The sequence below is a fragment of the Heloderma suspectum genome, chromosome 11, assembly GCF_057233095.1.
Source record: "Heloderma suspectum isolate Gila_16-S chromosome 11, 16-S_ref, whole genome shotgun sequence".
Lineage (NCBI taxonomy): Eukaryota > Metazoa > Chordata > Lepidosauria > Squamata > Helodermatidae > Heloderma > Heloderma suspectum.
The window spans coordinates 15,777,125-15,804,021 of record NC_139468.1 but is presented as its reverse complement, the minus strand read 5'-3'; the positions used below and the strand labels follow the sequence as shown (position 1 = coordinate 15,804,021).

The window sequence follows — 26,897 nt, the reverse complement described above, 5'->3', positions numbered from 1 at the left end:
GGATTCTCTCTTGTTGAAATAATCACACAACAGTGGAATATCGTAAATTTCCCCTGATAGACTAAGATTGGAGTAGATTGAATTTCCTGCTGTGTGAATGCAAAACCGATAGATATTATTCATGAGGAGTACTACTTTTGTCATGAGAGCAGATATATTTCTAGTGCTGCATTTAATAGTGCCTCTCACAACCATTACTTTACACCACATGAGATTCACACATGCTAGTTATAGCACTAAAAGGCCCAACAGTGAAATGTGAATGAATATACCTTTATTTAACCACCTACATAACCACTAGTTGCTCTTGTCTGTGAAAGCTTATGCCACAATAAATTTGTTGGTTTGTAAGGTGCTCCAAAACAATTGGGGTATGATCTGGCAAAACGTATGGATATTTACATGGTATTTCTTTCAGTGGAAAAATTAAGCAGATGTGAATTTACTCCCATTAAAAACAAATGGACCCTTAAACTGGGCTGGATTATTGTACCATTTCAAGCTGTATATTCTGTCAGTGCCCTGTGCTGTAGCTTGGGTTGCAGGGTTCTGCCATGGATCAGTTCTTGAGCAGGGGTCCGGTTTCTCAGGAAGCAAGACAGAAAAAGATCAGTACCTCACAAAGCTTCAAGTGGTGCTGGGGCTGGAAACCAAACAAGGTTGTCTGTACGTTGCTCCAACAAGGAGCAGAACAAGACTCAAGCTTAAATAAGAATTTGGCTGCTTTTAGGCTGGCCTGGCCTGACGTGTTTTAGTAATTTCAAGCTTCAGCAACATGGGAGTGACTGTAGCATGTTAATTTCTCCATGGCTAGGTCCTCAGAATACGGCCTCCTCTGGATGCAGGGGAGCTGAGCCCTGGGAACTTTCTGGAGAACAGGGTTCTGGGGAGGTGGAAACTTCATGACACCTTTCCATAGCTGGGTCCTCTCCCTGAGCCATTAACTTTGGAGCCTGTTCCTCAGAGGGCAAAAGGTTGGGATTCTCTGAGGACAAAGCTTCAGGGTCTTGGTCTATGACAGTCATACCCTTGATGGTGTAAGCCAAACAATCCTTATGAATATCAATGACTTTTTGTAGCATAATTAAGAATAAGTGTAACTATTGGCTGCATGTAAACACTACTTTTAATGTGCCTGTTCCACTCTTTTTAAGATCTGAAGAGGAACTATTTTAATGATGTAGGAGCCCCAGAGCACGGCTTATATAGACACTAAGCTACAGAAGCATTAGATTCCTAGCTGATGTGACATCAGCATGTGAAAGAAATGATTCTGAAATATTTTATGAAGAAGATACATCCTGAAGGAGTGTGTCTCCCCTCCCCCCCCCCTTCCAGTGTTTAGGCTTATCCCCTTGTCAAGCTCTGGACCTGGAAATCTCCCCATTGCTTAGGGCTGAAAGACAACATATATACAAGAGGTGTCAAACCTGTTTCAGGTTTGACACCTGAACAAGCCACCAAACAAGCAGTGGCCAGGGAGAGGGGGTGGGGACAGGGGAACAGGATTTGGCTGTTGGGAGAATCCTGGAGGGCCAGATTTGGCCCACAGACCTGAGCTTCAACACCCCTGATATATGCTAATAACAACTTCAAATATTGAGTTATATTGGCTATAGAGCCATAATGGGGCTACTAAGAAACAAAATGGAGGTATCAGCACATTCAGTGGAGCTCCAAGGTTTGCAGAAATAGAAAAAAATGTTTAGGAAATCAAACCAGAGGGGGTAACACTCTGTCTCACAAAACAGGAACAGTATCCGATTGAGGGCTGAGCATGCGCAGTGGCTGCATAATGCTGAGTGTCTGTTAGTCATTGGGGGGGGGGTGAGGCTGGGAATGGAATGAAATATACTGAAAGAAGGCCTGCTTGGCTAGCTGGGTCACTGAACAGGAGCACTCCACCCTGCAACATTTTGTTGCAGATCCTACTTGTTTTAACAGGATGTTCAACATTGTAGCTTCATGCTACAGTATCCTCCACCCCCAGCTGAACACTCTATTTCCTTAGCTTGACTCTTCTGACACTTTGATCTTGCTTGCCTTAGTTTAGCTCCTTGTCTTGCCCTGATGATCACTATTTGCATTTCATGACAGGTCTCAGTCTCCCCTCATGGTAGCAAAATGGGCAGAGATACAGGATGCTCCCAAAATGAATGAGTCTGAACACCACAGGGCAGGGTTAAGTAGCACAGGGGACACATATCCAGATGTGCTAGAGTACAGATCCCATCATCTCCAGCCATAATCTGCTGACTGGGAATGATGGGAGCTGTAGTTCAGCATATCTGGAGAGCACCAGGCCGGGGAAGGCTGAACTGAACTCTGCTCCCAAGGCACAGCAAGCGTGTTGCTGCAGTAGATTGTTGGATCCTAGAAAACAAAATGTCCTTCATCTTTCTTCCTCTTTTTAATCAATTGGGCTGGACTACAACAGCTATCTTTTTTGCCTCATCATCCGGGGGTGGGGGGCAGACTCCTTGGTCAATCTTGGGGCTCATACCCTCTCTGCTCCCTTCCTTCTGAGGTCCCTGCCTAGTAAATATTGTCACTTGGAACCCATGCATTGCTGACAAACTTGCTGGACTCTGGGAGGGGGACTGCTCTGGAAACTAATCATAGTGCCCCTACATCTTCTCAGAGAAACAGAGGAGAGGATTAAATTCTGCATGAAAACCCAGTAGGATCAGAGCTAGGCCTCTGCCTTGCAAATTTGATTTTTCCCCTATAGGAGTAGATCCACATTGTTCACATTCCACTTTGAGGAAAACCTGCTCAAATATTTTGGTTGCCCTGTGTTTTACAGGCTTAGTCAGCTGGAAGGGGTCTCTGAAGGAAATAAGATTCCTCTAAATCTGTTAGAAGCCTGTAAGCAACAGCACATATCCCAGTTTTCACAATGTGTAGCTATAAAGAACCCCTTCATGGATCACTGCCTTGTTGTGGCGAAGGGGCTTGCATAACTCAGTGAAGCCATAAGCTATGCCGTGCAGGGCCACCCAAGACGGACAGGTCATGGTGGAGAGTTCTGACAAAATGTGGTCCACTGGAGAAGGAAATGGCAACCTACTCCAGTATTCTTGCCAAGAAAACCTCATGGAATGTATCACAAGGTTAAAAAATATGACGCCAGAAGATGAGCCCTTCAGGTCGGAAGGTGTCCAATATACTACTGGGGAAGAGCAGAGGGAATTTCCAAGTAGTGCCAGAAAGAGTGAAGCGGCTGGACCAAAGCTGAAAGGACACTCAGCTGTGGATGTGTCTGGTGGTGAAAAGAAAATCTAATGCTGTAAAGAACAATATTGTTTAGGAACCTGGAATGTAAGATCAATGAATCAAGGCAAGCTGGAGGTGGTCAAACATGAGATGGCAAGACTGAACATCGACATCTTGGGAATCAGCGAACTAAAATGGACAGGCATAGGCGAATTTAATTCAGGTGACCATCATATCTACTACTGTGGGCAAGAATCCCTTAGAAGAAATGGAGTAGCACTCATAGTCAACAAAAGGGTGGGAAAAGCAGTACTGGGGTACAATCTCAAAAACGATAGAATGATTTCAGTACGAATCCAAGGCAAACCATTCAACATCACAGTAATTCAAGTCTATGCCCCAACCACTGAGGCCGAAGAAGCTGAGGTGGATCGGTTCTATGAAGACCTACAACACCTTCTAGAACTAACACCAAAAAAAGATGTCCTCTTTATCATAGGGGATTGGAATGCTAAAGTAAGAAGTCAAGAAATCACCGGGATAACAGGCAAGCATGGCCTTGGTGTACAAAATGAAGCAGGACAAAGGCACATAGAGTTTTGCCAAGAGAACACGCTGATCATAGCAAACACTCTTTTCCATCAGCACAAGAGGCGAGTCTACACATGGACATCACCAGATGGTCAATATCGAAATCAGATTGATCATGTCCTTTGCAGCCAAAGATGGAGAAGCTCTATACAGTCAGTAAAAACAAGACCCCCTGGAGCTGACTGTGGCTCAGATCATGAGCTTCTTGTTGCAAAATTTCGGCTTAAATTGAAGAATGTAGGGAAAACCACTAAACCATTCAGGTATGACCTAAAACATATCCCTTATGAATATACAGTGGAGGTGAGAAATAGATTTAAGGGATTAGACCTGATAGACAGAGTGCCTGAGGAACTATGGATGGAGGCAAACCTAGACAGCATAGTAAGAAGCAGAGACATCACCTTGCCGACTGTCAAGGGCTCCTTGGAGGGCTCTCTCAGTCTAATCCAGTAGCCAAGTCCAGACGCAGACAAAGGGATTCTTTTCAAAGCTTTATTCTTCTTTTACAACTTACAACTCTACAGGTAGCAACTAGATCTGAGCAGCAGCATCCCTATGCCCTAAGTTGGAACAGTTGGTCCCCGTTTGAAAAGCAATTACTGGCAGACCCCTGAATATAAGGACTAGGGAGAATCCCTCCCCTTTTCCCTTGGCTCCTCTGGGCGCAACCGTTCTTTGAGCGCCAATCGGGCGCTACGCCTCCTTTCCGCGCTCTCCATTTGGCGCCGCTCTCTGCGCCGCGCATCCAACCAGTCTGCTATCGGTGCTGGGTCACTCCTTGGACTGCTTTCTAATCTAGGAATGTGGGTGGGAGGAATCTCTGTCAGCTGCGGGCCCTGGGAAAAAGGGGCGCGCTCCTCTCCCAGGAGCGACTGCTTTTCCTCCGAATCAGAACTAGTCTGGGATTCTATGGGCTCAGTGTCCACCCTGACACCGACAAAGGTCCGTATAATCAAAGCTATGGTTTTCCCAGTAGTAACGTATGGCTATGAGAGCTGAACTATAAGGAAGGCTGCGTGCCGAAGAATTGATGCTTTCGAACTGTGGTGCTGGAGAAGACTCTTACGAGTCCCCTGGACTGCAAGGAGGTCAAATCAGTCAATCCTAAAGGAAATCAACCCTAAGTGCTCATTGGAAGGACAGATACTGAAGCTGAAGCTCAAATATTTTGGCCACCTAATGCAAAGAGAAAACTCTCTGGAAAACTATAAAGAAACAACCAGATATTGTCAGCCATATCCTGATCTGGTCTGAGGGACTGGTGAGTGAAGACTAGAAGCCACCAAGGACTTGCACCTTGCTCAGTCTCAACCTGCAAATGATTCTGTCTGCATCAACCACTAAGAAAATGCATTGTTAGCTAAACTATATATAATTACAACAGAAAACCAACCTTGTTTCACATATTTCCTTTCAGATTTTTGAGGGCGTCTAGAAACAAGGGGTGGTGGTGGGGAAACGTGTCATACAACCCATTTTCCACTAAGGGGAGATATAGAGTCAAGAATGGAAGCTTGTTGTTTGAGTCTGCTGCTTTTATTTTTGCAGTTTCAATCAAATTTTTCCTTCCCTGTGTATGGGGACTATTAATACAGGATAGTGAGATGAATTAGAGCTTTGTTGAGAGCACCAGAATTGTATATGATGGGTTTTATGAAGCCCAGTTGACTGTAAATAACTGTGAGCCATACAGGTTTATTGTTTGATTTAAAGTTGGTTCCAGTGGCTTTTTGCAGAAGTGAGCAAAGGGGAAAGAAGCACTAAGCAATGAGACAGTGGTTGTGGCTTGGGGAGTAGAGATTTCAAAGCTTTGCGTTGTGTGCATATGCAAAGGGATGTGCCTATAACCTGCAGGTGTTTGGACTGTTTGTATGCAGTGCAGTGCAGTAAAACACCTCAGTTTAGATAGGGTGTGGTGTATCTTTGATAATTCTTGGCCTTTCTAATAGTGGATCTATATAGATCATGGTCAGTATTTGGGGGGTGGGTGACGTTCTTTAATATAACATCTTATAACAAACCCTTCACTTACCCTGCTGTGGCTGTGATCTAATGTTTGGGATTCTGTGTGAAACCAGAGTCTCTTATAAAAGCCACCGTATCTTGTGGCTACAGGATTTTAAACCACTGGCTTTCAGAGAGTACACAGAAGGCCTCCTAGGGCTTGTGTGTACGTTCTAATCCTACTCTGCTCCTTGTTGAGGGGAAATTACGGCAGTCAGCTTTGGTTGTAGGATAAATTCACGCTAGTGCCATGTCTTTGATTTTTCTGCCAAACCCCTTCCTCTTTGCTCTGCCGCTGCTGCTGTCATTTCTTTAGGCTTTTTTTTTTTTTTTACTACTATTTCCCCTGCTTCTTTTAAAGAGGCATTATAAACCACACTGGCTTGGATATTTCTAAAGCTGCAACAGAAGGGAAATGGTCACAAATTTATTTTCCTACAGCTTTGCCATAAACAAGGCAAAGAAAGAAAGACCCTGCATATGGAATTACCTTCCTCAGTAGCAGAAATACAGTAATACAAGTAAGGTAATACAAAAAATATATATACAGTAGTATCCTATTAGAGGTTGTGTTAAAGATGGCTCATGGCTTAGGGATGATTACCATAAGGGGGAAAATGAGGCTAAACAGTTGATCATGTTGAGGGTCTTGATGCAGACATTTCTCTGTAACTATACGATGGTGTCCAGATCTCATGAAATTGACTGGAGCCAACCTGAAGCAGTATTAGAACAGAGCAAGAAGCATTCCAAACAATGCTCTGCTGGCTCGGCCCCTCCAAGAGAGTGAGCGAGTGCACAAGAGTTCTTGTACAGGAAACTCTAGGACTTGTAATTTGTGAGACAGGGAGAAGTGTGCCTCCCTGTGAGACATGTTCTCTCAAGAACCACAAGTCCCAGAGTTCCTTAGTTCCTGCTGGCATTTCCTCTGCACAGATGGGAGCAGCCAACAGATTCTAGCAGCGTTAGCCCCATGCTTATCAGGACCATTGAGATCCCAGGGACTGTGGGAGCCAACACTGCTGCTATGATTTACAGGTCCCAGAACAGATGTGAGTAAATGGGGCTGTGATCCTATCATACTTGATCCTATCATATCATGAACTGAATGGATCTTACTTCTGAGTAGACATGTGTAGGATTTCCACTGCGAGTTATGTTTCTGGTCTCCAGAGTCCATAGAGAAACTGACATTAGATCCCAAGGAACAATGCAAAAAGGGAATTTGACAGTGTAGTGCACTTACATATAATTAATAGGGGTGTGCATTTGGGCAAATCCTGAATCCAGAACTGATTCAGACCGATTTGGACAGATTCGGAAGATGTCCAAATCACAGCGAGGCTCCTCCAAAGTGGGCTGAGTCCGAATCTGAGCACTCCTGAAGATTTAGGATTCAGAGGGACACAGACAGTCTGTCTCCAAAAATTGTTTTGTTCTCCAGGTGTTACAGGGCATGTGTGAGCCCGAATTTGGGTTGGGGCAAGCTCAACAGGGGCTTTGCCTGATCCTTATTCAAGAGGAAGAGAATTTGCATTTTGTGCTGCCCTCGTATACTAGCCCCATTCCAACTCCACTATCACCTCTGTGCTGCTGCTTCAGCAGTCGTTTGCCTTTGTTTCTGCTAGGCTTCTCTATCCTAATATTGGCTCACAAATATTAGATTTTCCTATCAGTTGCTATGGTTACCTTTGAGTTACCATCATTTCAGCTGCAGAAATGAATTTGATGCATTTCAAGTCATGTCTGTATGATGTGAACAGTGGTGTGTTCTTAAAACTTTAAATCCAGCCTAAAGATTGTCAGGAAAAGCAACACCCTGCCAGAATTTACTTCTGGGGGCTCCTTACTATTGACTGCATTGTAACCTAGTACTTCTTTAGAGCTTAACATTGATTTTAATGCAATTATGATGCAATCAGAGAGTAAGATTTGCCATGCTGGCTCAGTCCAAAAGTCCACATAGCAATAATAATAAGCCAGATGCCCCAGGGAATCTCACAAAAAGGAGTGAAATCTGGGCTGTTTCTGGGCCTAATTCAAAGTGCTGGTTATTACCTCTAAAGCCTTGAATGGCTTAGGAACTGGATATTTAAAGGACTGCCTCCTCCCACATGATCTTCCTCGTCCACTCAGATCATCTGGAGAGGTCTTGGTTCATGACCTGCTACTCTCAGAGGTGCAGATGCTGGGAGTATAGGAAAGGGTGCCAGCACTTTTGTGCCAGCACCTAGGTCAGCCTTCCCCAACCTGGTACCCTCCAGATGTGTGGGACTACAGCATCTGTCATCCCCAGCTATCCATACTGGCTGGGGATGTTGAGAGTTGTAGTCAAACACATCTGGAAGGCACCAGGTTGGGGAACGCTGACTTAGGCTGTGGAACTTCCTCCCCATCTGGCTCCCTTCTGAGTGGTACCCAGTGCCAGGTGAAAACCTGGTTGTTCTGGCTGGCATTTGGCCTGACAGATTGTTGAATTGTTATTCTTTGGCTTGCTAAACATGATCTTTTCTGCTGGTATTTTCTTTCTTTTTAATACCATGTGATTGTTTGCAATGTTGTTGATATTAGCTGCCTTGGGCAACTCAGAAATGAGATGGAAAGCTGGGATATAAGCATTTCAATAAATTAATAATTCTAGTGGTAGCCATCCCTTCTTTTTTGTCCCCAGCATCCATGGATCCAGAACAAGTCTCTTTTTAAAAAATCTTCTCCAGTGCCAAGTAGGATAATTATCTCTCCTCTTTTCTCTTGTTGCTGCTTCCTGTTACACTGGAGCAAGAAGAGCAGGCATTGATTGCCTCATTCATTCAGCCATAGCCCTGATCCCAGGTGCAGCTTCTCTGGGTGAAGCATAAGGGCTGGGTCTAAACAGAATAATTTGTTCAGTTTCTGAATATTTGTTTTGCCAACCTTTTGCACAGCACCAGAACTTCCCATTCTGGAGAAAAGGAACTGGCTGATCCACCTGTACTACATCCGCAAAGACTATGATTCGTGTAAGGTAGGAGTGTGACATACCTCAGCTATGGCCTTTTTACATCCTTAAAAAACTAACTTTGGGGAGGAAGAGGACCCCCAGGTCCTTGCTTTGGAGATGATCAATTCTTCTTGGATCTGTTTGAAATGTCATTCTTTCCATTCTTCAAACCAATGTTTAGAGATCAGGAATACACCAGGGACTCCCTCCTTTCCTCCCTCTTTTCTCATGCAAATTCCCCCTCCCTTCCCTGCCTTGCTGTAGCCATAGTTTGCTGTTAAGCCTGAATCAGAGCTAATTATGGGTAATTGTAACCAAGATTGCCTCCAAACCATGATTTGAAGTGGGTTTACAATCTGTGGGTTTGGGACAATCCTGGTTATCGCTGGTTCCAATTTGGGCATAGTGGTGAGCAATGGAAGGCAGTAGATGATCCACACACAAAAGGGGAGGTGAGATGGAGAGGAGGCTGTGTGCAAAGCAGCAGTTTGGAGACTGGGGAATGTGATGTCTGAATGGAGCCTTAGTTATATACTGTCTTCTTCTAAAGGCCCGTCTTCCTGGTCAGGTACTCCTTTTTTGTTCATTTAAACATCTGACCAGAGATCAGCAGCATGCTAACATTCTCATGGCATCCTGTGGAACTGCTGCATATCTCTCCCCTTTGCCCTGATTTGTCTATCTCATGAATGCAGCCAGTCATTACTTTTACTTTTTCATTCTGCTGTTTCTGATTAAATTGCAGTCTCAGCTTTATTTTTTCTTCACCCACAAAAATGAAGAGAGATGCTGTGTGTGTGTGTGTGTGTGTGTGTGTGCGCGCGTATGCCCCTTGGAATATACCATTTTCTACTTCATCAGGCACAAAGCAAAACATTTTAATGGTGGTGGAGTTCCCTTGCAGAATGCCTTTTCTGACTTTGCAACTTCTCTACTGAGAAGTGACCCTGGTGTGTGCATGTGTGAGTAAGAAGAGGAGGGGGGGAGGGGGAGAGATGGGCAATAGCCTTCCTTTTCTACCACCGTGGTTCTAAATTTCATGAGGTGGGCCTTTTACTTGCTAGCATGATGTCTGATGTAATTAAAAGAGATTGGTAACATGCATTCAGACCAGGTATGCTTATTGCTTAGGCCAACAATAGTGCCTGGGGGATTCTGGGAATTGTAGCCCAACTGATCTGGAGGGCAGCAAGCTGGGAAAGGTTACCTTAGGCATTGGACAAAATGCAGAAACCTATACTCAAATTTCTGCACAACCATAAGCTCCTGGGTTGGCCTTAGTCCATTCACTGTCTCTCTGCCGAAATATGAAATTTCAAAGAAACTGCTCCAGTTTGGTGCAATGTAGCCTGGCTCTTTCTGTGCCAGGAACCCCTAACATACCTACCCAGTCCAACCTACTTCACAGGATTGTTGTGAGGATAAAGTGAGCTACACACATAGTGTATAATGTCTCCTAGGATAGGAAAAAGAATTCTAAAGAAATACAAAATAATCTGGAAACTTCCAGCATCAGTGGTACCACAGCACAGATGTTACATCACTTCTGGTTTCAGAAAAGTGACTGTCTTGGCTAGAACTTAATAGGATTGAATTACAACTAAAAACAGAAAAATTGAAAGTCTTCCTGAGTGGTACACTTTTCTCTTTGCATTGAAAACAAGATTCTTTTAGAGCCTTGGTATAGGTTTGTTTGTTTTAAAGGTAGTTTGCTGTTGGTCCTGTGCAAAGAAGAGGGTGCCACTCTGCGGACCATCGGGGCATGTGTCTAATTTTTCAATAGATGACTAGCAGTAATCTGTTACACAAGTACTTGGGTGGAAAGTATTCAGTTTGCTATAATGTTGCTTCTTCAGAGGCTTTAATGTTAACATTTTAATGGAAAAGGCAAAGGTCTGCATAGTTAAAGCTATGGCTGCGAGAGCTGGACCATAAGGAAGGCTGAGCGAAGGAAGATAGATGCTTTTGAACTGTGGTGCTGGAGGAAAATTCTGAGAGTGCCTTGGACTGCAAGAAGATCAAACCAGTCCATACTCCAGGAAATAAAGCCAGACTGCTCACTTGAGGGAATGAATGGCCACATCATGAGAAGACAGGATACCCTGGAGAAGATGCTGATGCTAGGGAAAGTGGAAGGCAAAAGGAAGAGGGACTGACCAAGGGCAAGATGGATGGATGATATTCTGGAGGTGTCGGACTCGACCTTGGGGGAGCTGGGGGTGGCGACAGCCGACAGGAAGCTCTGGCATGGGCTGGTCCATGAAGTCACAAAGAGTTGGAAGGGACTGACCAAATAAACAACAGGTGAAAGAGAGAGATTTGTAAATATTAGAGGTGTCAAAGAGCCTCTGCTTTTGGATAATTTGACTTCAGGAGACTCTTTTTCCAGGAGAAACAAATTACCAGCATGAGAGGCAATGGTTTCAACAAGCATTTCTTTCCCCCAAAGAAAAGAATGCTTTTTGCTGTAGGAGCTATTTCCTTAAGAAATATCAGCCTAATTTTGAGGCCATCTTGTTAAAGGACACAGTTGTTGGGCTGTTAATGAAATTCTGCCCCTTGTCCAAAATAGAAAATCTTGTTATTAAAACATGGCCTCTTTACTTTGTTGGTCAGATTGCTATAAAAGAACAACTTCAGGAGACACAAGGGATGTGTGAATATGCAGTTTATGTTCAAGGTAAGCTAAAAGTGCACCCCCACCCTATGGCTGACATGCTGCAAACTTAACTGACATGTTTCTCAAGAACTACAACAACCTCTATTGGTGTTGATACCAATATTTTTTCACTGACAGCCTCAGCAACTGCCAGAATTATTAGGGTGCTTCCATTATCCAGAATAACCTGATTACTAGAAAAAAATAAAAATGGCACATTTGCATAATCTTTTGCTCCTAAGGAGAGGGGGGAATGAAGTTTTAAGCAGCATGGTTATGGTACTTACACATCAGTAGGAGAGATTAATCTGGTGTACACACAGCTGAAGACAACTGATTGCTAAAAGTCAGAAAAATAGAGCACTTATACGTCTCTCTCTTAAAGTGTGCTCTTAAATATTTACAATACTCGAAGACCACCAAGAAAGCCTATATTTGGTACACACGTAGCCCAAAAAACAATGATTACTACAGAATTCTGAAAAGTGGGGTGCATTTATTTATTTATTTACTCATCCATTCATTAGCTGCATTCTCTACGATCTGGCACTCAAAGTGGCATACAATGAAAAAAACAAAACAGCAATGCAAACATTCAACATTTAATGCAGAGTTATGTTAGTATTATATATGTTATTAAATGTAGGCTGCTCTCTTCCTCTGAGGAGGTTGGAGCAACTTACACATGGTTCTAGATCTGCTTAGTTTCAACGGTAGAAATGCATCATATGCCATTTTTACATTTTAACAGTCAGAACTTAGGATATTAAGTTTACCGCATAACAAGGGAGAGCTCACTTCAGAGCCAGTGTGATATAGCAACTAGAGTTTTGGATTTTGACCCTGTAGACAGGTCATATCCCTACTCAGTCATGAAGTACAGGGTGCAAATTACATGTTACACAAAAATGGATGTAATAAAGCCCAAGCAATAATTTTAAATGAAAAACAACTTTGGGGAGGGGAAATTTTGAGCAGAGGTGCTGTCAGGAAGGGGTGTTAAACCCTTTCCAGAAGAGACGGCGTAAGTGTCGTGATGTCTGCACAGTGAGTGTTCAGCATTCTAGTCTAGAGTAAGCAAAACCACACATGGGATGGGATGTTGGGTTGTGGGACTTCTGTTTACCTGTTTACATGCTTTAATCAGACCAGGATTTGAATGAAGCACCACTTCCAGTAGCAGCTCAGGGACATGTATTCATTTTGTATTATAACTATGCGTTAGGGTAAGGGTGTGACAGTTTCTGTAATTTCCCTACTGGCTGAGTTTGATATTAACATTGTGGATCCAGAAGGATGGATATGGATGTGGAGCTTTGAACTCGTCATTGTCTGTGGTCATTGCCACCCCTGTGAGAGCCAGAAGATCAGCTTTGTCTGCTGCCATGGTGCAAATTATGCCACTTTGGCCCACTTTTTACATATTACCTTTACTTCAAGGGAACAGTAGTGCAGATTGTACCATTGTCTCAAGCCCTGCACTGCCAGCCCTGCACTGCTTTCACCTGCTTCTCCAAAAGCCATTTGTCTGATTCCACTGGACAACTGACAGGAGTTGCGTCCCCATTCCCGTGCCCTTTTATGCATTCAGGTATTGCTCGGGGTACAACTCACTTCCTCAAAAGATCCCCTGATTAACATGCTTGTGGCACTGTTGCTTTTCAGCTTTGATATTTCGCTTGGAAGGGAAGATACATGAATCACTTGAGCTTTTCCAGACTTGTGCTATTCTCAAGCCTCGGAGTGCAGACAACCTCAAGCAGGTGGCCCGATCGCTGTAGGTGCCATTTTATTCTTCAGATTTGAGATGTCCCATCAGGGTGGTCAGGTTCCTGAAGACTGTTACTATTTCATTAGCCTCCATATTTGCACAATCTAACTTTACCTGCTGAAGTACATAGGAACAGCCCAGCTCGATGTCCATCTAGTCTAGCAAACTCTTACCCACAGTGGCCAACCAGATACCTTAAGGAAGCCCAGAAATATGGTATAAAGGCAACAGCCCCACCTGTCTTATTCCCCACCTCCCATACTGCCTCTGAATATGGAGGTGCCAGGCAGGCACTGATAGATCAGTTCCCTGTGAATTTGTCTAATCCCCCTTTTATAGCCATCTAGCTAGTGACCATCACCACCAGAGGATAAATAACATCCATCAGATCTGGAGCTATTAAGACAATGAAGGCTGTACAGCTTAAAACTAAGTGTCTCTGAGGGTGCTATTCTATGCATGTTTAGACAGAAAAAGTCCTACATCTCCCAGAATGCCCTAGCCATCTTAATGGATTGCGCTCTGAATTATTTTAATCCTTCAAATCCCCAAAGGCTTGGGGTGGATAACATTAAAAATAAAATTTAAAAAGTTGTGAAAAACTGCAACATACAATATCCAACCTATAATAAGGCCTTTTTGACCAACTAAGAGCAGGCGTTGGGGCATGCTATCAGTTCCCACTATCTTAGATGGGACACTCTTTGGGCAGGTCTTGGTTATTCTGTTTGACTCTATAGCCCAGTAGGCTATAGAACTCCCGTTGACCCCCCTGGCTGACAATCCTATTGCCTGTCCAGTGATACCTTGGGAAGAAAAGCTATAAGAATAAGATGTGAAATTTTGTTGCAGGTTTCTCCTGGGGAAACACAAAGCGGCCATTGAAGTTTACAATGATGCAGCTCGGCACAATCAGAAAGACTGGGTACGTATGGGGTTTTCCTTCCTGCTTATAAATAGAGTTGACTAGAATTTGACACGTGCAGACCGTTGGGTGACATAGGGCCTGTTTTACAGCCACTTTCCTCTCTGTGTGAACAGCAGCCCCATGCAACTCACCTAGAGAGACTTTAATATGAATCTGGCTCTACACAGATGCAGCCTGTGATCATGGTAACTGGGGAAAGTGCTACTGCAACACCAGAAATTGCTGCTGCCTGTATCAGGGTACAGCCTGATTGAGAAAAATGTTTCCCAACATGTTCATGGGACTGATGACAAGACTGTGGCTGCTTGTGTATGGGAGAAAGTGATGGTGTGTACCAGCGCTTCGTCCCATCGACAGTCCAGTCGCTTTCCAGCCACTAGCCTATTTCACAGATTCCAGCTCTCTGATGAAGTGATGCTGGAAGGAATATACAAACTTTTTCCTGAGGTAAAACAGAGGAAGCCCTGGCTTGTGTCTCTGCCAGATGTGCACACAGATGGCTGCCTGCTTTAATATTCAGCAAGAAAACAAAGCGTGTCTAAGTACTCTCTCATGGACCAAATACCACATGCTGGGTGGTAATCCCACCACAGGCAAAAGGTCATGTACCAAGAAGGATTAGTCACTGCTACAGATGCCAAAAGGCATCAGTGCCAAGGCACAACCATTTATTTATTTGGGACATTTCTTACCCCTTTTTTTCACCCAAAGAGCTCTCAGAGTAGCAAAATTATAAAAGTAATAAAACAATAAAGATTGGGTATGATAAACATGGACAGAACAGCCAGAACCTGCCTGTGCCAGACCATGTCAAACCAGCAGTCTATGAACAAGGGATGAGGAGCCCCTCTGGCGTAAGCTGTTGGGGACTGTATGCTGGTGTTGAGCAGGGCCAGATGCAAAAGTGGGTGGGGCCACCCCTCCCTCCCTCCCTCCCTCCCTCCCTCCCTCCCTCCCTCTTTCTGACCCCCTGCTGTCCCTTTTCTTCCCTGCCTGCAGGCTGCTGGGGAAAGAACAGAATGCTCTCCCCACAGGTCTGAACAGATCACTTGCACAGGGCTTTTGAATTATTTATTTCATTTCTATACCGCCCAATAGCCGAAGCTGTCTGGGTGGTTCACAAAAATTAAAACCAAAGAGCACACAATAAAACAATACAAAGTGAGGCTGAGGGCCGCAGGTTGCCCACCCTGATATAAACTTAAAGATGTAAAAAGTTTAAAGGCCTGGGCAAATAAAAAGGTCCTCACCGGGCACCCGAAATGCATCAAACTCAGCACCAGGTGAGCCATCCTGGGGAGAACATTTTCCTGCTGAGGTGTCGTAGCTGAAAAGACCCTTCTTTCTTCCAAAAGCCAGGAGGGAAACTTTTCAGCTAGATGTGCAGGCATTTCCTTTTGCTCCCAAGGGTCTCCAAAAATGACATTTTTTGTGCTGTAATAGGGCTTTTGTCCAGGTTATAAAACTCAATTTTGAGGTCATCATCATTATCTTAGGTACAGGATGACGTGGCTATCAGCAGTAGCAGAGAGGACAATGAATGATGCATTCCTGTTCATGCTGTGGTGTTAAATTTAATATTGATCTGAAAGATGACCCTTTCAGAGATAAACCAGCCTCTTCTATGAACATTAATGGTTGAATCAGACTGAGCCAGTTGAGCCACAGAAATGACAAAGCAGGGAGACAGATCTGACCATCTTTTGTCAGGTACAAAAGGGCCACAGCATGTGCCTGGCTACAGATTTTCAGTATTTTTGATAGTTAGGCAAACCACAGTTTGGGTGACAATGCCCAAATATATTTTCAAGGTTTTCAGTGTTCTGTTGAAAAAGGCTCATTTGTACCGCTTTGATAATTTGGGGAAGATTTTCACTAGAATTTTATTTGATCATGGCTTATGCCTTTCCCGCTTTCTCAAGGAAGTTAATGAGCAGATTCATTTGCTGAAGGGTTATAGTGTTCATTTGATCTTTTGGGAAGCCCAGAGCGTCAACCACAGTTAGGGTTTGGTTTAGTTACGGTAGATATATACTTGATTCTGTGATTCAGCCAGGTTTTCTGGTGTATAATCTCTTTAGATGTTTGTTACCAGTGGTGCTGATTAGCTTGAAAACATTTTTCAGCACATCTCCTAAGGTGTTAACCATAAATCTGTCCACATCTGGAAGAAGTACTCTCCTCAGAGGATAGGCACAGAACTGTGACCATTCATTCATTCATTCATTCAATGTGTTGAAGAACAATCTGGTGATTAGTTTCTGGCACTGATTCACTGTTGGCTGGCTATGTTATCTAGAACTGTAGAACCCTGAAAGCCTATGATGTTGAACTAGTATACTGACATGCCCTATAACTAGATGCGTATTGAGTCCAGTAATTATTTTCTGTATAAATGAAGTAATACATCACTGACAAGACCAAGGCCAGGATTTTATGCAACATCCCAATGATAGTTGTCAAAAGAAGGCTAATGTGTCTGGCTACATTTTCGCCAAGTTTCCAGTTTCATTGTATTTCTATAGCATCTTTGGCAAAGGAATTATGATCTGTTGAACTTTTATTATTGATTCTGGAAGGCCTAGTAAATTACAGTATTTGGTGGTTTGTAAAGAGATACAGTAGAGAGATTGGTTAAGCCCAGCGCTAAGGCATTTTGCACTATTACTTCTGGATGGGAATAATCTGTTATCAATTTGAGAAAACAGGGTGGCCATTTGATGGTGGAATATTTCCATAGATTGCATCATCCCTGGTTTTTGAGGGCATTGATTCTGTCATTTGCAGTGAATCTGAGACCAGTATTTTGTTACACTGGATGATAGGTTCTCATCCCTCAGGTATTGCATGCAATTTACAAATGTCCATTTTCTTTTGCACCTAGGAGATTTGCCACAACTTGGGTGTCTGTTACATGCACCTGAAGTATTTCAACAAGGTAAATGTGGACAGTTCTTTGGCAGCCAATCCAGATGGCTTTGTTTCACACAGGAGAATCCTCAATGGCTCTGTGGGACTAGGACAGGGGTCCCCAACCTTTATGGCTCCAGGGACCCAAACAATACACTACATACCTTTCATGTAGTAAATAACTTGCATGGAAGACAATTTGATAAAAGGTGGACTTTGGGGTTGCTTTTGTAAGCATTTGAAAAGATTGCTTTCATGACTGGAAGGTTTGCAATCAGCCTCATTTTCAAATCCTTTGAACCACTACAATTTTTCTCTTAAAACAACCCCTGCTGTCATAAGAAGTTACGGACAACTGATACTTTCACATAATATGTCTTAGTATATATAAAGTGTTCTGTTGGTAGAATCTGAGTTTGAGTTGGGGAAGGCAGATTTTTTTTTTTTTTACAAGATCTGAGGTATTAAGGAGGAAAAAGGGATGAAATATGTGAGGTAGGAATGAAGGATATAGAAACGAAAGGAGAGGGACTGAAGTTAATGGACAGGAAATTATGTAGGGTACAGTAACACTTACCTGTCCACTGGAATCCCCAGCCTAGCTTCCTGTGGTTAGCGAACATTTGACAGAAACAGCCCAGAGTTCCTCAGCAGCCAATCCAGATGGTTTTGTTTCACACAGGAGAATCCTCAATGGCTCTGTGGGACTAGGACAGGGGTCCCCAACCTTTATGGCTTCAGGGACTGTTTTGAAAATGAATCCCAAAATGGAATCTTCTGCATGTTAAACCACCATCTAGACCCCATGCTGGATCTAGCCAAGCCCATTTTCATTAAAATGTTGCAAGTGGGAAGCAGGAGGAGAAAAGATGCCCCATATGAGGATGCCTGTCTCTCCAGGAATAGTACAGTAAAATAACCTTGTTGGTTCAAATGGAAACTCCCCCAAATCCCAAAAGTGTACTTGATTCTGATTGGAAGGCCAGATTCCAGCTTTTGTTACCATACAAATTTAAGCTCCCCTGTGAAAGGGAGCCTCAAACCCATAGGACACACCATCTGCTGCCTGAGCTATGGCCTGCAGACCCTCTGATAATCACATTGAACCACCCAGTCTCTATGTGTTGCATGACTGGCTCCCACTCTCATATTTTTAGAATTTAAGGCCTTTTATAAGTGATGAAGTCAGTCGTTGCAGGAAGCATCCACCTCAGTGATGCTGTTTCTTTTGGTAATATTGCAGCCCTCAGGTCAGAGCTTGTTATACTTCCCTCTAGCAGAAGCATTATTTGGAGGATGCTCCAGTTTGAACCTTGTGAGCCATGCCAACGGCCCTCTACAATTTTGGGAGCAAAGACATTTGCATGGAATGAACTTTGGTTTTAATTGGAAGGTTTTCCTGGTGTCTTAATATGCCATTATTGTGAGAAGCTCCCCTCCCTCTCCCCCAACCCCTCCACTATATACTGTGTGCGTTCCTTGCATTGAGTCACATGGGCCTATAAAATATAATGAAGCCTATAGAGTGTGCTGCTGGCATTTTCACTTTTTAGTAATGAATATCCCATGCTGCATAATTCTTTTACTTTGTCAGCATCTCTCTCACCTTTAATGTGCCTAGGGAAAAAAAAACCTCTGCAACCTTTCATTCCTGTCCCACCGACTGGGCCCAGAGGAGGAAAAGAGGCCATTGTAATCGATGTGTCTCATTGGAGGGGATTAACAATGTGCCCAGGAGGAGCAGTTCTGCTCCTTCGTGCAGTTCAGCAACCCTCAAGCTTCAATGCTGGGATAAGCATTTTGTGGAATGATGAACTGTAAAAGTCTCAGTTACATCCAATCATGCCAGTCCCCACAAAACAACAAATTCTGGCATCCAAATGTGTCAGGGCTGAACAACCCAGGAGGGCAAGAAGGAAAGGGGCAAAGCAAACGCAGCTCCAGCTTCAACACCAAGCCCACTGCTCAGCTTGGCTGGGGCATTCAAGGAGGGAGGGAGGGAAAAGGAACTCTGCTCTTAACTCACATCCTGCAGGAGTTTCGAAAAGGGGTGGAGGGAGCTCCATGCAAGAATTACATTTTTATGTCAGAGAAGAGAAAAAATAATCCCCAGAGGCAGAGGGCTTGGAAGGAGCCCCAGAGAGCTCAAATTGCACCAGCAAAAGGGAGTGAGGAATAAATGGGCAAGCAAAATTTAAAAATCATGTGGCATAAAGGAGAGGAGAGGCAGGGGCAGCGATTGGGTAACATGTTGGGAGCATGGCTGCTGTCTTCTCCTTGTCACAAAGGTGTAGATGCTTCACATCTAGAGTGGGGTTGGAGCAGCGAGGGAGCAGTTAGTCCTAGACAGCAGCAGAATCCTGGGGAGGGACCATAGCACATGCTTTGCATGCAAACAGTCCCAAGTTCAGTTCTGGCATCTCCAGAGAAAAGGAATACAGATAGCCAGATTTGGAATGACCTTTCTCTGCCTGAGTCCTTGAGAAGCAACTGTTCATTAGAGTAGACCAGCCGTTCCCAACCTGGTGCCCTCTGAATGTGTTGGACTGCAACTCCCATCATTCCCAGTCACCATGGCCATTGGTTGGGGAAGGCTAAGGAGACAGTACTGGGCTAGGCAGACCAACAGTCTGGCTCTGTATAAGGCTGCTTCAGATGTTCATATTATTATTTTTCTGGGGGCTCCCTGAGCTTCTTCGAACTTCTGCAAGCATGAAAACTGCAAGCAAGGGTTTTTGAAAAAGAAAGAGAAAGCTGAATTTCTTAATTCTGATGGTAGCCCACTGACTGCAAAAATGTGCCTGAGGACAGTGGAAAGAGGGATGGGGTACCTCTTTTCCCTCATAGCATATGAACCAATGCTGAGGCTGGCTTGATTTAATATAAAGTTGCCAATTTCATTAAGCCTATTCTTTGTGCTGTGCTCAGGCCAAAGATCAGCTAAACAACGCCCTGCAGCTCAACCGACATGACCTAACATACATGATGCTGGGGAAAATCTACCTGTTGGAGGGGCATACAGACCAAGCCATTGAAGTCTATAAGAAAGCAGTGGAGTAAGACCCTTTCTTCCCTTCTTGTGTTGGATGGGTGGGTGGATGGAGAGACAGGAAATGTTTCTTGTACCCAGCAATTGACCTAGCCAGCCTTGACCTCTGTTGACCTAGCCAAACAGATGCTGTTTTGGATTGCTGCTTCCGTCAGCATAAGGAGCCTTTTCGTGTCGCTTTGGAGCACATAGACATATATTGGAATTCTTCAACCCTGAGGCTATAGGCCAGGAGTGGGGAACATGTGGCCCTCCAGATGTTGTTGGACTGCAACTCCCAGTATCCCTCACCACTGGCTATGCTGGCTAAAGCTGATGACAGTTGCAAGTCCAACAACATCTGGAGGGCTGCAGGTTGCCCACCCCTGCTATAGGCTGAAGCAAAAGAAAAAGTGTTGTGGTAGCCTATGGCTCAGGTCCTTCAACTTATTTCTGAAGGCTGAGTGCTAATGCTAGCTAGAAGTGAAGTTCTTACTGAACTATTTGCTGAAAGCAGATCAAAGTCACGTATTTTGCACTTGCCCCAGATTTCTCCCCTCCCCACTGCCCCCCGACACGCACACATTGAAATAGAGGAGTCTCTCTGGCGAGTGCCCCCACCAAGTGTTTGTTTATGCTTTTAAAAATAGGAGCATGACATGGGTATTGCACATCACAACATGTTCCAAATTCAAGCTGCTTGAATCTTATTTTTCTGATAAACAATGTCGGAATGCAGCTTACTGGAAAAGAATTGCAGAATTGCCTACCATCCTGGGTGCAAATGAAACTTGTTCATTTGGCAGATACAGCAAAATCATAAAGTATGTTTTCCATACATACTTCTGTACTGGAGTTACATTTTGTTACCGAGAAGCCCAGTTGGCCAGTTTTTTGGAGGTGTGCCTCATTCTTCTCAGCTCTGAAATCTCCATTTTGTCTTGGAAGCAAGGGTTATGGATTAGCCATAGCAAAACAGCTATTACTTACTAATCTAATTAAATTATCAGGCACTAGCCCCCTAGTATTCAAGGAATGGGGACTCTGAATTTTGAAAATATCTCGCTGATTCCTCAGTCTCTATCCCAGTCAAGCTTCTCAAGGTAACTGCTAAATTGGCCAGTCCAGAGCCTTGGTGTTCCATTTATGAAGCAGCACCACCACCACCACCACAACTGATAAACACAACAGCAGTTGTTAACAGCCATTAAGGATAGAAACCTGCGCTCATTGAAACCTACTACCCCTCCACCATTTTGCACATGGAACTCTATTTGCACCAATGGCAAGAGAGCCCAGCAGCCTAGATTCCCTTTGATCCCCTTTGTTTTGGAAATAACCAAACCCCCTTCTCAACTAAATTTCCCTTGCCAGGAAGAGAGCTGAGTTAGAGTTAGTCTTTGCTTCCCCTTCCCTTCCTGCCATCTCTTGCATCCATGTTGTTATTTTGTGATTGGCTCAGTCGGAGTTCCTAGGGAACACACAGCCTTGTGTTTCCTCTCTACATTTAAGAATGTGCAAAGGGTATAGGGATCTGCACAGGCCTCACTAGCTCCAGTTCCCCATTGCAGAATGAAAACCTCTGAACATGGAGCTGAGGTCCAAAACACTCCAAACCTCATCTTAATATCCCTCCTTCCCTTGAATAGGTAAATATCTACGCTTTAATCTTTTTTCCCATTTTCTCATTTGCCCCTCTCCTCTCTCTGTTCTATCCCTCTCACTGCCTAATCTCATATTGTGACATACTGAATTTCCCTGTTAGATTTAGGCCTTCAGCTCCACTTGCCAAATCCTCACACCCTCCAGTTCTCTTATTTGGCAACCGCAACTTCCCTGCCTCTGTCTTTCTCTGTCAGTCTAAGCTTAATTGAGTTCATCTAACCAACATCTCCATTTTGTATTAAAGTCATATATTTATTTGAGCAATCTCGTATATTTTGTAATAATATTCTTTTATTCAAGTCTTGGTCTGTGTTTAATAGCTAATATTCATCTACTTTAAGTTTAAAGCACATCCTTCTCATGGCACACCTCCTCTGGGCCCAAGATCAGTTCTTTCACCTGTCAGTCAGTTACATGTGTACACATGGCTGTTTCAGTATACATGTGACCAGGGACATATGATAACAGTTTATCTTTTCTGATCTCCAATATTGGGCATATAGAATCCATGCTACACAAGTCGCATATGATACCAATTCTGTATAGTGTTTTGCTCAATTTTTTTAGAGTAGGTTAACAAGTAAAGCATAGGGTCTAAATCAGTTTGAATATCTGCTATCTTATGGATGATGCTCCTAACATCTAACCAAAATGTGTGAGCCAAATGGCATGTCAACCATAAATGTTTATAATGTGTCAGCTCCCTTTTTACACTTCCAGCAAAGTAGGTCATGTTCAAAGGCTTTAAATAGAATTATGGGTTTTTTTTTACTTGGAGTCCTTTGTCTTTTATTCCTTGTTCTTTATATGTGTAATTTTAATGTAAATCATTCAGAGAACTTTGCTGCAGAGTGGTATATACACTGAATGAATTGCAACAATACCTCTTGTAGACAGAGAGAAAGCCTTTGGTGTATTTGCTGCCATAGCTATTTTAAAATACTTGGGGTTATGGCTGCTGCCAATGCATGGGTCAGTTAGCAATAGAATATTTCAGTTGAGGATGTGTTTCAGATTTTCAGCTAGTCACTTGCCCGGGGCAAGTAGAGAGTTCTGCCAGATGAGTTTGCCATAGCTTTCTGACCAAGACACACTATGGCAACACATGAGCTGGTGAAACTTCCTTTCTTAACCTGCAAGGTCAGGGCTGGTCCTTCCATTAAATTGGAGGCAAGCTGCTTTGGGTGGCAGATTTTGGGGCAGCAACTTGTAAATTATGTATTACACTATATATTTTTATCATCCTGGTGGGGAACATTTCTATTTTCTGTCTCAGAGCCAAAATGTCTTGGGCCATCTCTTTTGAAACTCATTTATTCCCTTGCATGACAGTGGATGCTGCTCTGTATTAATGATGGCACCAGATGTCTTAAAACTCTAGAGTCTCTTATTTATATATTTCAGGTTCTCTCCAGAAAACACAGAGCTCCTTACAACTCTGGGCTTGCTGTACCTGGAGGTATGGGAGCTTGTTAATTGGTTAACTGCTTAATGTGGTCCAGCAGCCCTGTATAGTGTTCATGTTCAAGCATCCCTGTTGGGGATCTTCTCAAGTCACATTGGCAAAATGGAACTGTCCCTTCTATATATCCTTTTTAGGTCCCCAAGAGAAGTAACTCAACCCCACGCAGTTGAGCCAGAGAAGAAATGCTGATAGGCCCTGTTTCTGTTATTGCCTGTTCCAAGTTCAATAAAATGTTCATTTCATGACTTTTCTTTATAGGAAAGAATTACAGAAGTATGAGATGCAAAGGCTTAGAAAAATCCAGAAATTACTTGAAAGAGATTAAATCCTGATTTGGACCAGTTGGGAGCCTGGTATTTCAAAGGAAGCTTCCTCTGCAAGCACACCTTTTCCCCAAATTAGCAGTCATTGCTGCATTGAAGTAGACACCATTCTTAGCCCAGGGGAAAGCAAAAGGGCTTTGGAGTCACACTGGGGATTACAGATCAGAACTAAAAGAGGCTGGTGGAGCTAATGATGAGTGAACTCCCCCTGGTTCTCCCTACAAAGCATTCATTCCCACTCCCCTGAGCTTTCTGGGAGAATTCTCAAGGGAGAAAAAACTTGAGTCTTTCCAAGCTTTTTCTGAGAGAGCTCAGGAAAAAACCAAACCCACGGAAGCTTGCTGTAAGCCCTCCTGCTAGGCCTCCTTTCACCTTGCAAGGCTGTTTGCTTAGGAAAGGAGGGAACCATCAAGGATGGCTTGCTGGTGGGGTGAACTCAATTATGGGTCCAGCCCAGACTCGAAGGTGTTTGGGCTTGGTTCATAACAGAGAGTGATTTTCTCAATTCCAGACTCCCCAGTTCCAAAATTTGCCCCCATCCCTGTGCAGAGGTGTATATGACAGGGGGGCATGGCTTTAAATCCAAAAAGTGTCTAATAGAGTATGTCTGGAGCGGGGGTGGGGTGGGGAATCTTTTTTAGGCCAAGGGGGCTGCATGCCACAAGAGGTCTGCATGCTACCAGTTGCCAAAACCAAAAGTGGGCAGGGCCGAAGCAACATTCTCTACCATGCCTTCTCTCCCCACCTCCTCTTTCTCACTTCTCTCTGGGAGCTGAGAAAGGGGCACAGAGAGGAAACGCAGCATGCTGGAGATGCAGGAAGCAATCTCTTCCTGCATCATCAGCTCTCTGTGTTGGATTCCTCTCTGTGGACTGAGAAAGGGGCTCCAAGGAATCCAAGCAAGTTGGCAATTAGAAGCGCAATCACTTCCTGCTTCACCAGCTTATCCAACCCTCCTGCCCTTCCATACCTATATTTCCCCCACAGATCAGCTAAGCAGCAGCAGAGCAGATCTCCCACCCCCATGATTGCCCCCCTGCTCAGCTGATCCCACAGGAAGTGGGGGGGAAACAGGGCCAAGGAGAGTGGGTGGGGGTTGGGGCAAGGCCTGGTGGGCTGGATGCTGAGGCCTGGCGGGCTGCATCCAGCCCACAGGCAAGAGTTTCCCCACCCCTGGACTAAAACTAAGAATTCAGCTGAGCTGAGCTGGGCAAGGAGCAGTTTGTCCTGCATTTTGACATGTATGAAATACTGTTGCTTCCAGGGAAATACTTAGTAAGCCTTGAAAAACAGGTGCTTGAAAATTCTTGGCAGCCATTCATTTCCCAGCAGCTTTAGTAATGGTCCAAGAGTATTCAGCTTAGAGAGCAGCTCCTGGGAAGGAGTGGTAGCTTGGCATCCTGGGGCTCAGGATATACTTGGGGCTGGTTGACTCTGGAGAGGCCTTTCTCTACAGCAAGCAAAGTGCAGGGGGTGTCCGTTAGAGAGGTGCAGCACGCTCCACTGGATGGTGTGCACAGCTGGCTTCCTAGTTCTGCTCTCATGAACTTCAGTGGGGTGAGAGTGTCATTTTTCCTAGTTTGTAGTGATTCTTAGCGGCACTGCTGTAGCTGGACAATGGTGTAACAAGCAGCGATGAATGTGTTATATGTCCTTTTCTCCTGATGCTTTTTAAAAATTACTATTATCTTCTTTCAGCTCGAGGTTTATCAGAAAGCCTTTGAGCATCTTGGGAATGCACTTACATATGATTCCAGCAACTATAAGGTACCACGGGGAATATGAATATATTGCATTGTTGACTAGAATGTATGTTTTTTAAAATACTGCTAACTTGAGCCCTTTGAAAAAAAATGTGTGTGTCACTGAATGGTAACCCAAGAAAACAACTGGATAAGCTGGTCAGGGAGCAATGGAGTAGTGTGAACGACCTATATCAGGCTCGGACAATGCACAGCCCTTATTGCTCCCCCCTGCTGCATGGCCTGTTTTTTGTTTTGTTTTGTGCTTTTAGCGCTACAGAGCACTTGAGAACAAGATAAATTTAACCGTTTTGGCACTACAGAGCGGATTGCTGCCCATTTTTCTTTTTTTTCAGGGCACCCTGCAGGCTGCCCTGTGGAGTGCACCCTGTGAGAAGAGGGGTCCAGGGGCAAAAATGGCCCCCAGATCTCCCGCAGTTGCCCACCCCTGACCTGTATCATCTAGATCATGTTTCTTCAACCAGGGTCCCTCCAGGAACGTTGGACTATAATTCCCATAATCCCCAGCCAGCAAAGGCCATACTGACTGAGGTTGATGGGAGCTGTAGTCCAACATATCAAGGGCACCCCATTGGGGAAGGTTTCAGATCTTTCTGACTTTTTGATGTATTCCTCATCTTTAGCAAAATGTTTCTTTCAGTGCTTTGAAGATGTCTTTGCACCATATTTACTTGCCTTGCATATTGGTGAAAAGCCCAGTTAGTAAGTCAACTACAATCAGGTGTGTTTACTTTAAAGGCCATTTTAGCAGCTGGCAGTATGATGCAGACGCATGGAGATTTTGATGTAGCTCTCACTAAGTACCGGGTGGTAGCTTGCGCCGTTCCTGAGAGCCCCCCGCTCTGGAACAACATTGGAATGTGCTTCTTTGGAAAAAAGAAATATGTGGCGGTAGGTGTGTGTCTTGTGTCCCCTGTCCTCCCTCCCTTTTTCAATAGGGCCACATGCAGGGGTCCTGCCTCTGTTTTTAGCTAGCCACCAACCCCTCCCTCCCTCAACTCCTCTGACATGCAGGAAGGGATTTTAGCTGGGCAGGCTGGCATTTCTCTCATTCACACTGCTGTACGGAGAAGGTAAGAAACAGCCCACAGTTTCTCACTTTCATATACGCCAGCAAAATGCCCACCTTCCCCTCGAGCCTGGGTTTTATCTCATTTGAACTGCTTTTTTGAGAAGCTAAGAAACAACGGGGTAGAGACTCTTCTCTATATCCCAGTGAAACTGAGAGCTCAGAAGTGGGGATTTGTGCTGCTGGGCATCTGTCTCTCCAGAGGAGACTGGCTAGTGGATTTGTGAACACTTGATCAAGCACCAATGCCCTGTTTATTTGAACCACTAGCCTAGCACTGACATTTGTTTAGCCATGTGGCTTAGATGGTACATGCATTTTTATTTTTATTAATGTGCAACTGTTTTTAAAGGTTATTCATAGTTTCCCATTGACCAAGAAGCAGTATTCTTTCCCCTTGCAAGTTTATTAGTTGCTTTTTAGCACCTGTATTTTTTAAAAATCCCTCTGAACTATTTAGCTGCATAGTGACATTCTACACTTTATTGCCTCTACTATATCTTAAATCGAGGGTGGGCAATT

General features: G+C 44.0%; 1 protein-coding gene across 5 annotated transcripts in view; it reads left to right on the top strand.

Annotated features, from left to right (window-relative positions):
• The window catches only part of BBS4 (Bardet-Biedl syndrome 4), a 57,639-nt gene that overhangs the window by 17,961 nt on the left and 12,781 nt on the right, over positions 1-26,897 (top strand). For 3 of the 5 annotated variants that reach the window (XM_084816940.1, XM_084816939.1, XM_084816942.1), the window contains exons 3-11: positions 8,739-8,818; positions 11,411-11,474; positions 13,119-13,230; positions 14,077-14,149; positions 17,037-17,090; positions 19,991-20,118; positions 23,160-23,214; positions 25,242-25,310; positions 26,045-26,197. In XM_084816940.1, coding sequence (XP_084673066.1) covers positions 8,739-8,818; positions 11,411-11,474; positions 13,119-13,230; positions 14,077-14,149; positions 17,037-17,090; positions 19,991-20,118; positions 23,160-23,214; positions 25,242-25,310; positions 26,045-26,197 — 788 coding nt within the window. The remainder of the gene's footprint in view (positions 1-8,738; positions 8,819-11,410; positions 11,475-13,118; positions 13,231-14,076; positions 14,150-17,036; positions 17,091-19,990; positions 20,119-23,159; positions 23,215-25,241; positions 25,311-26,044; positions 26,198-26,897) is intronic. The other 2 variants (XM_084816941.1, XM_084816943.1) reach the window with 2 other exon arrangements.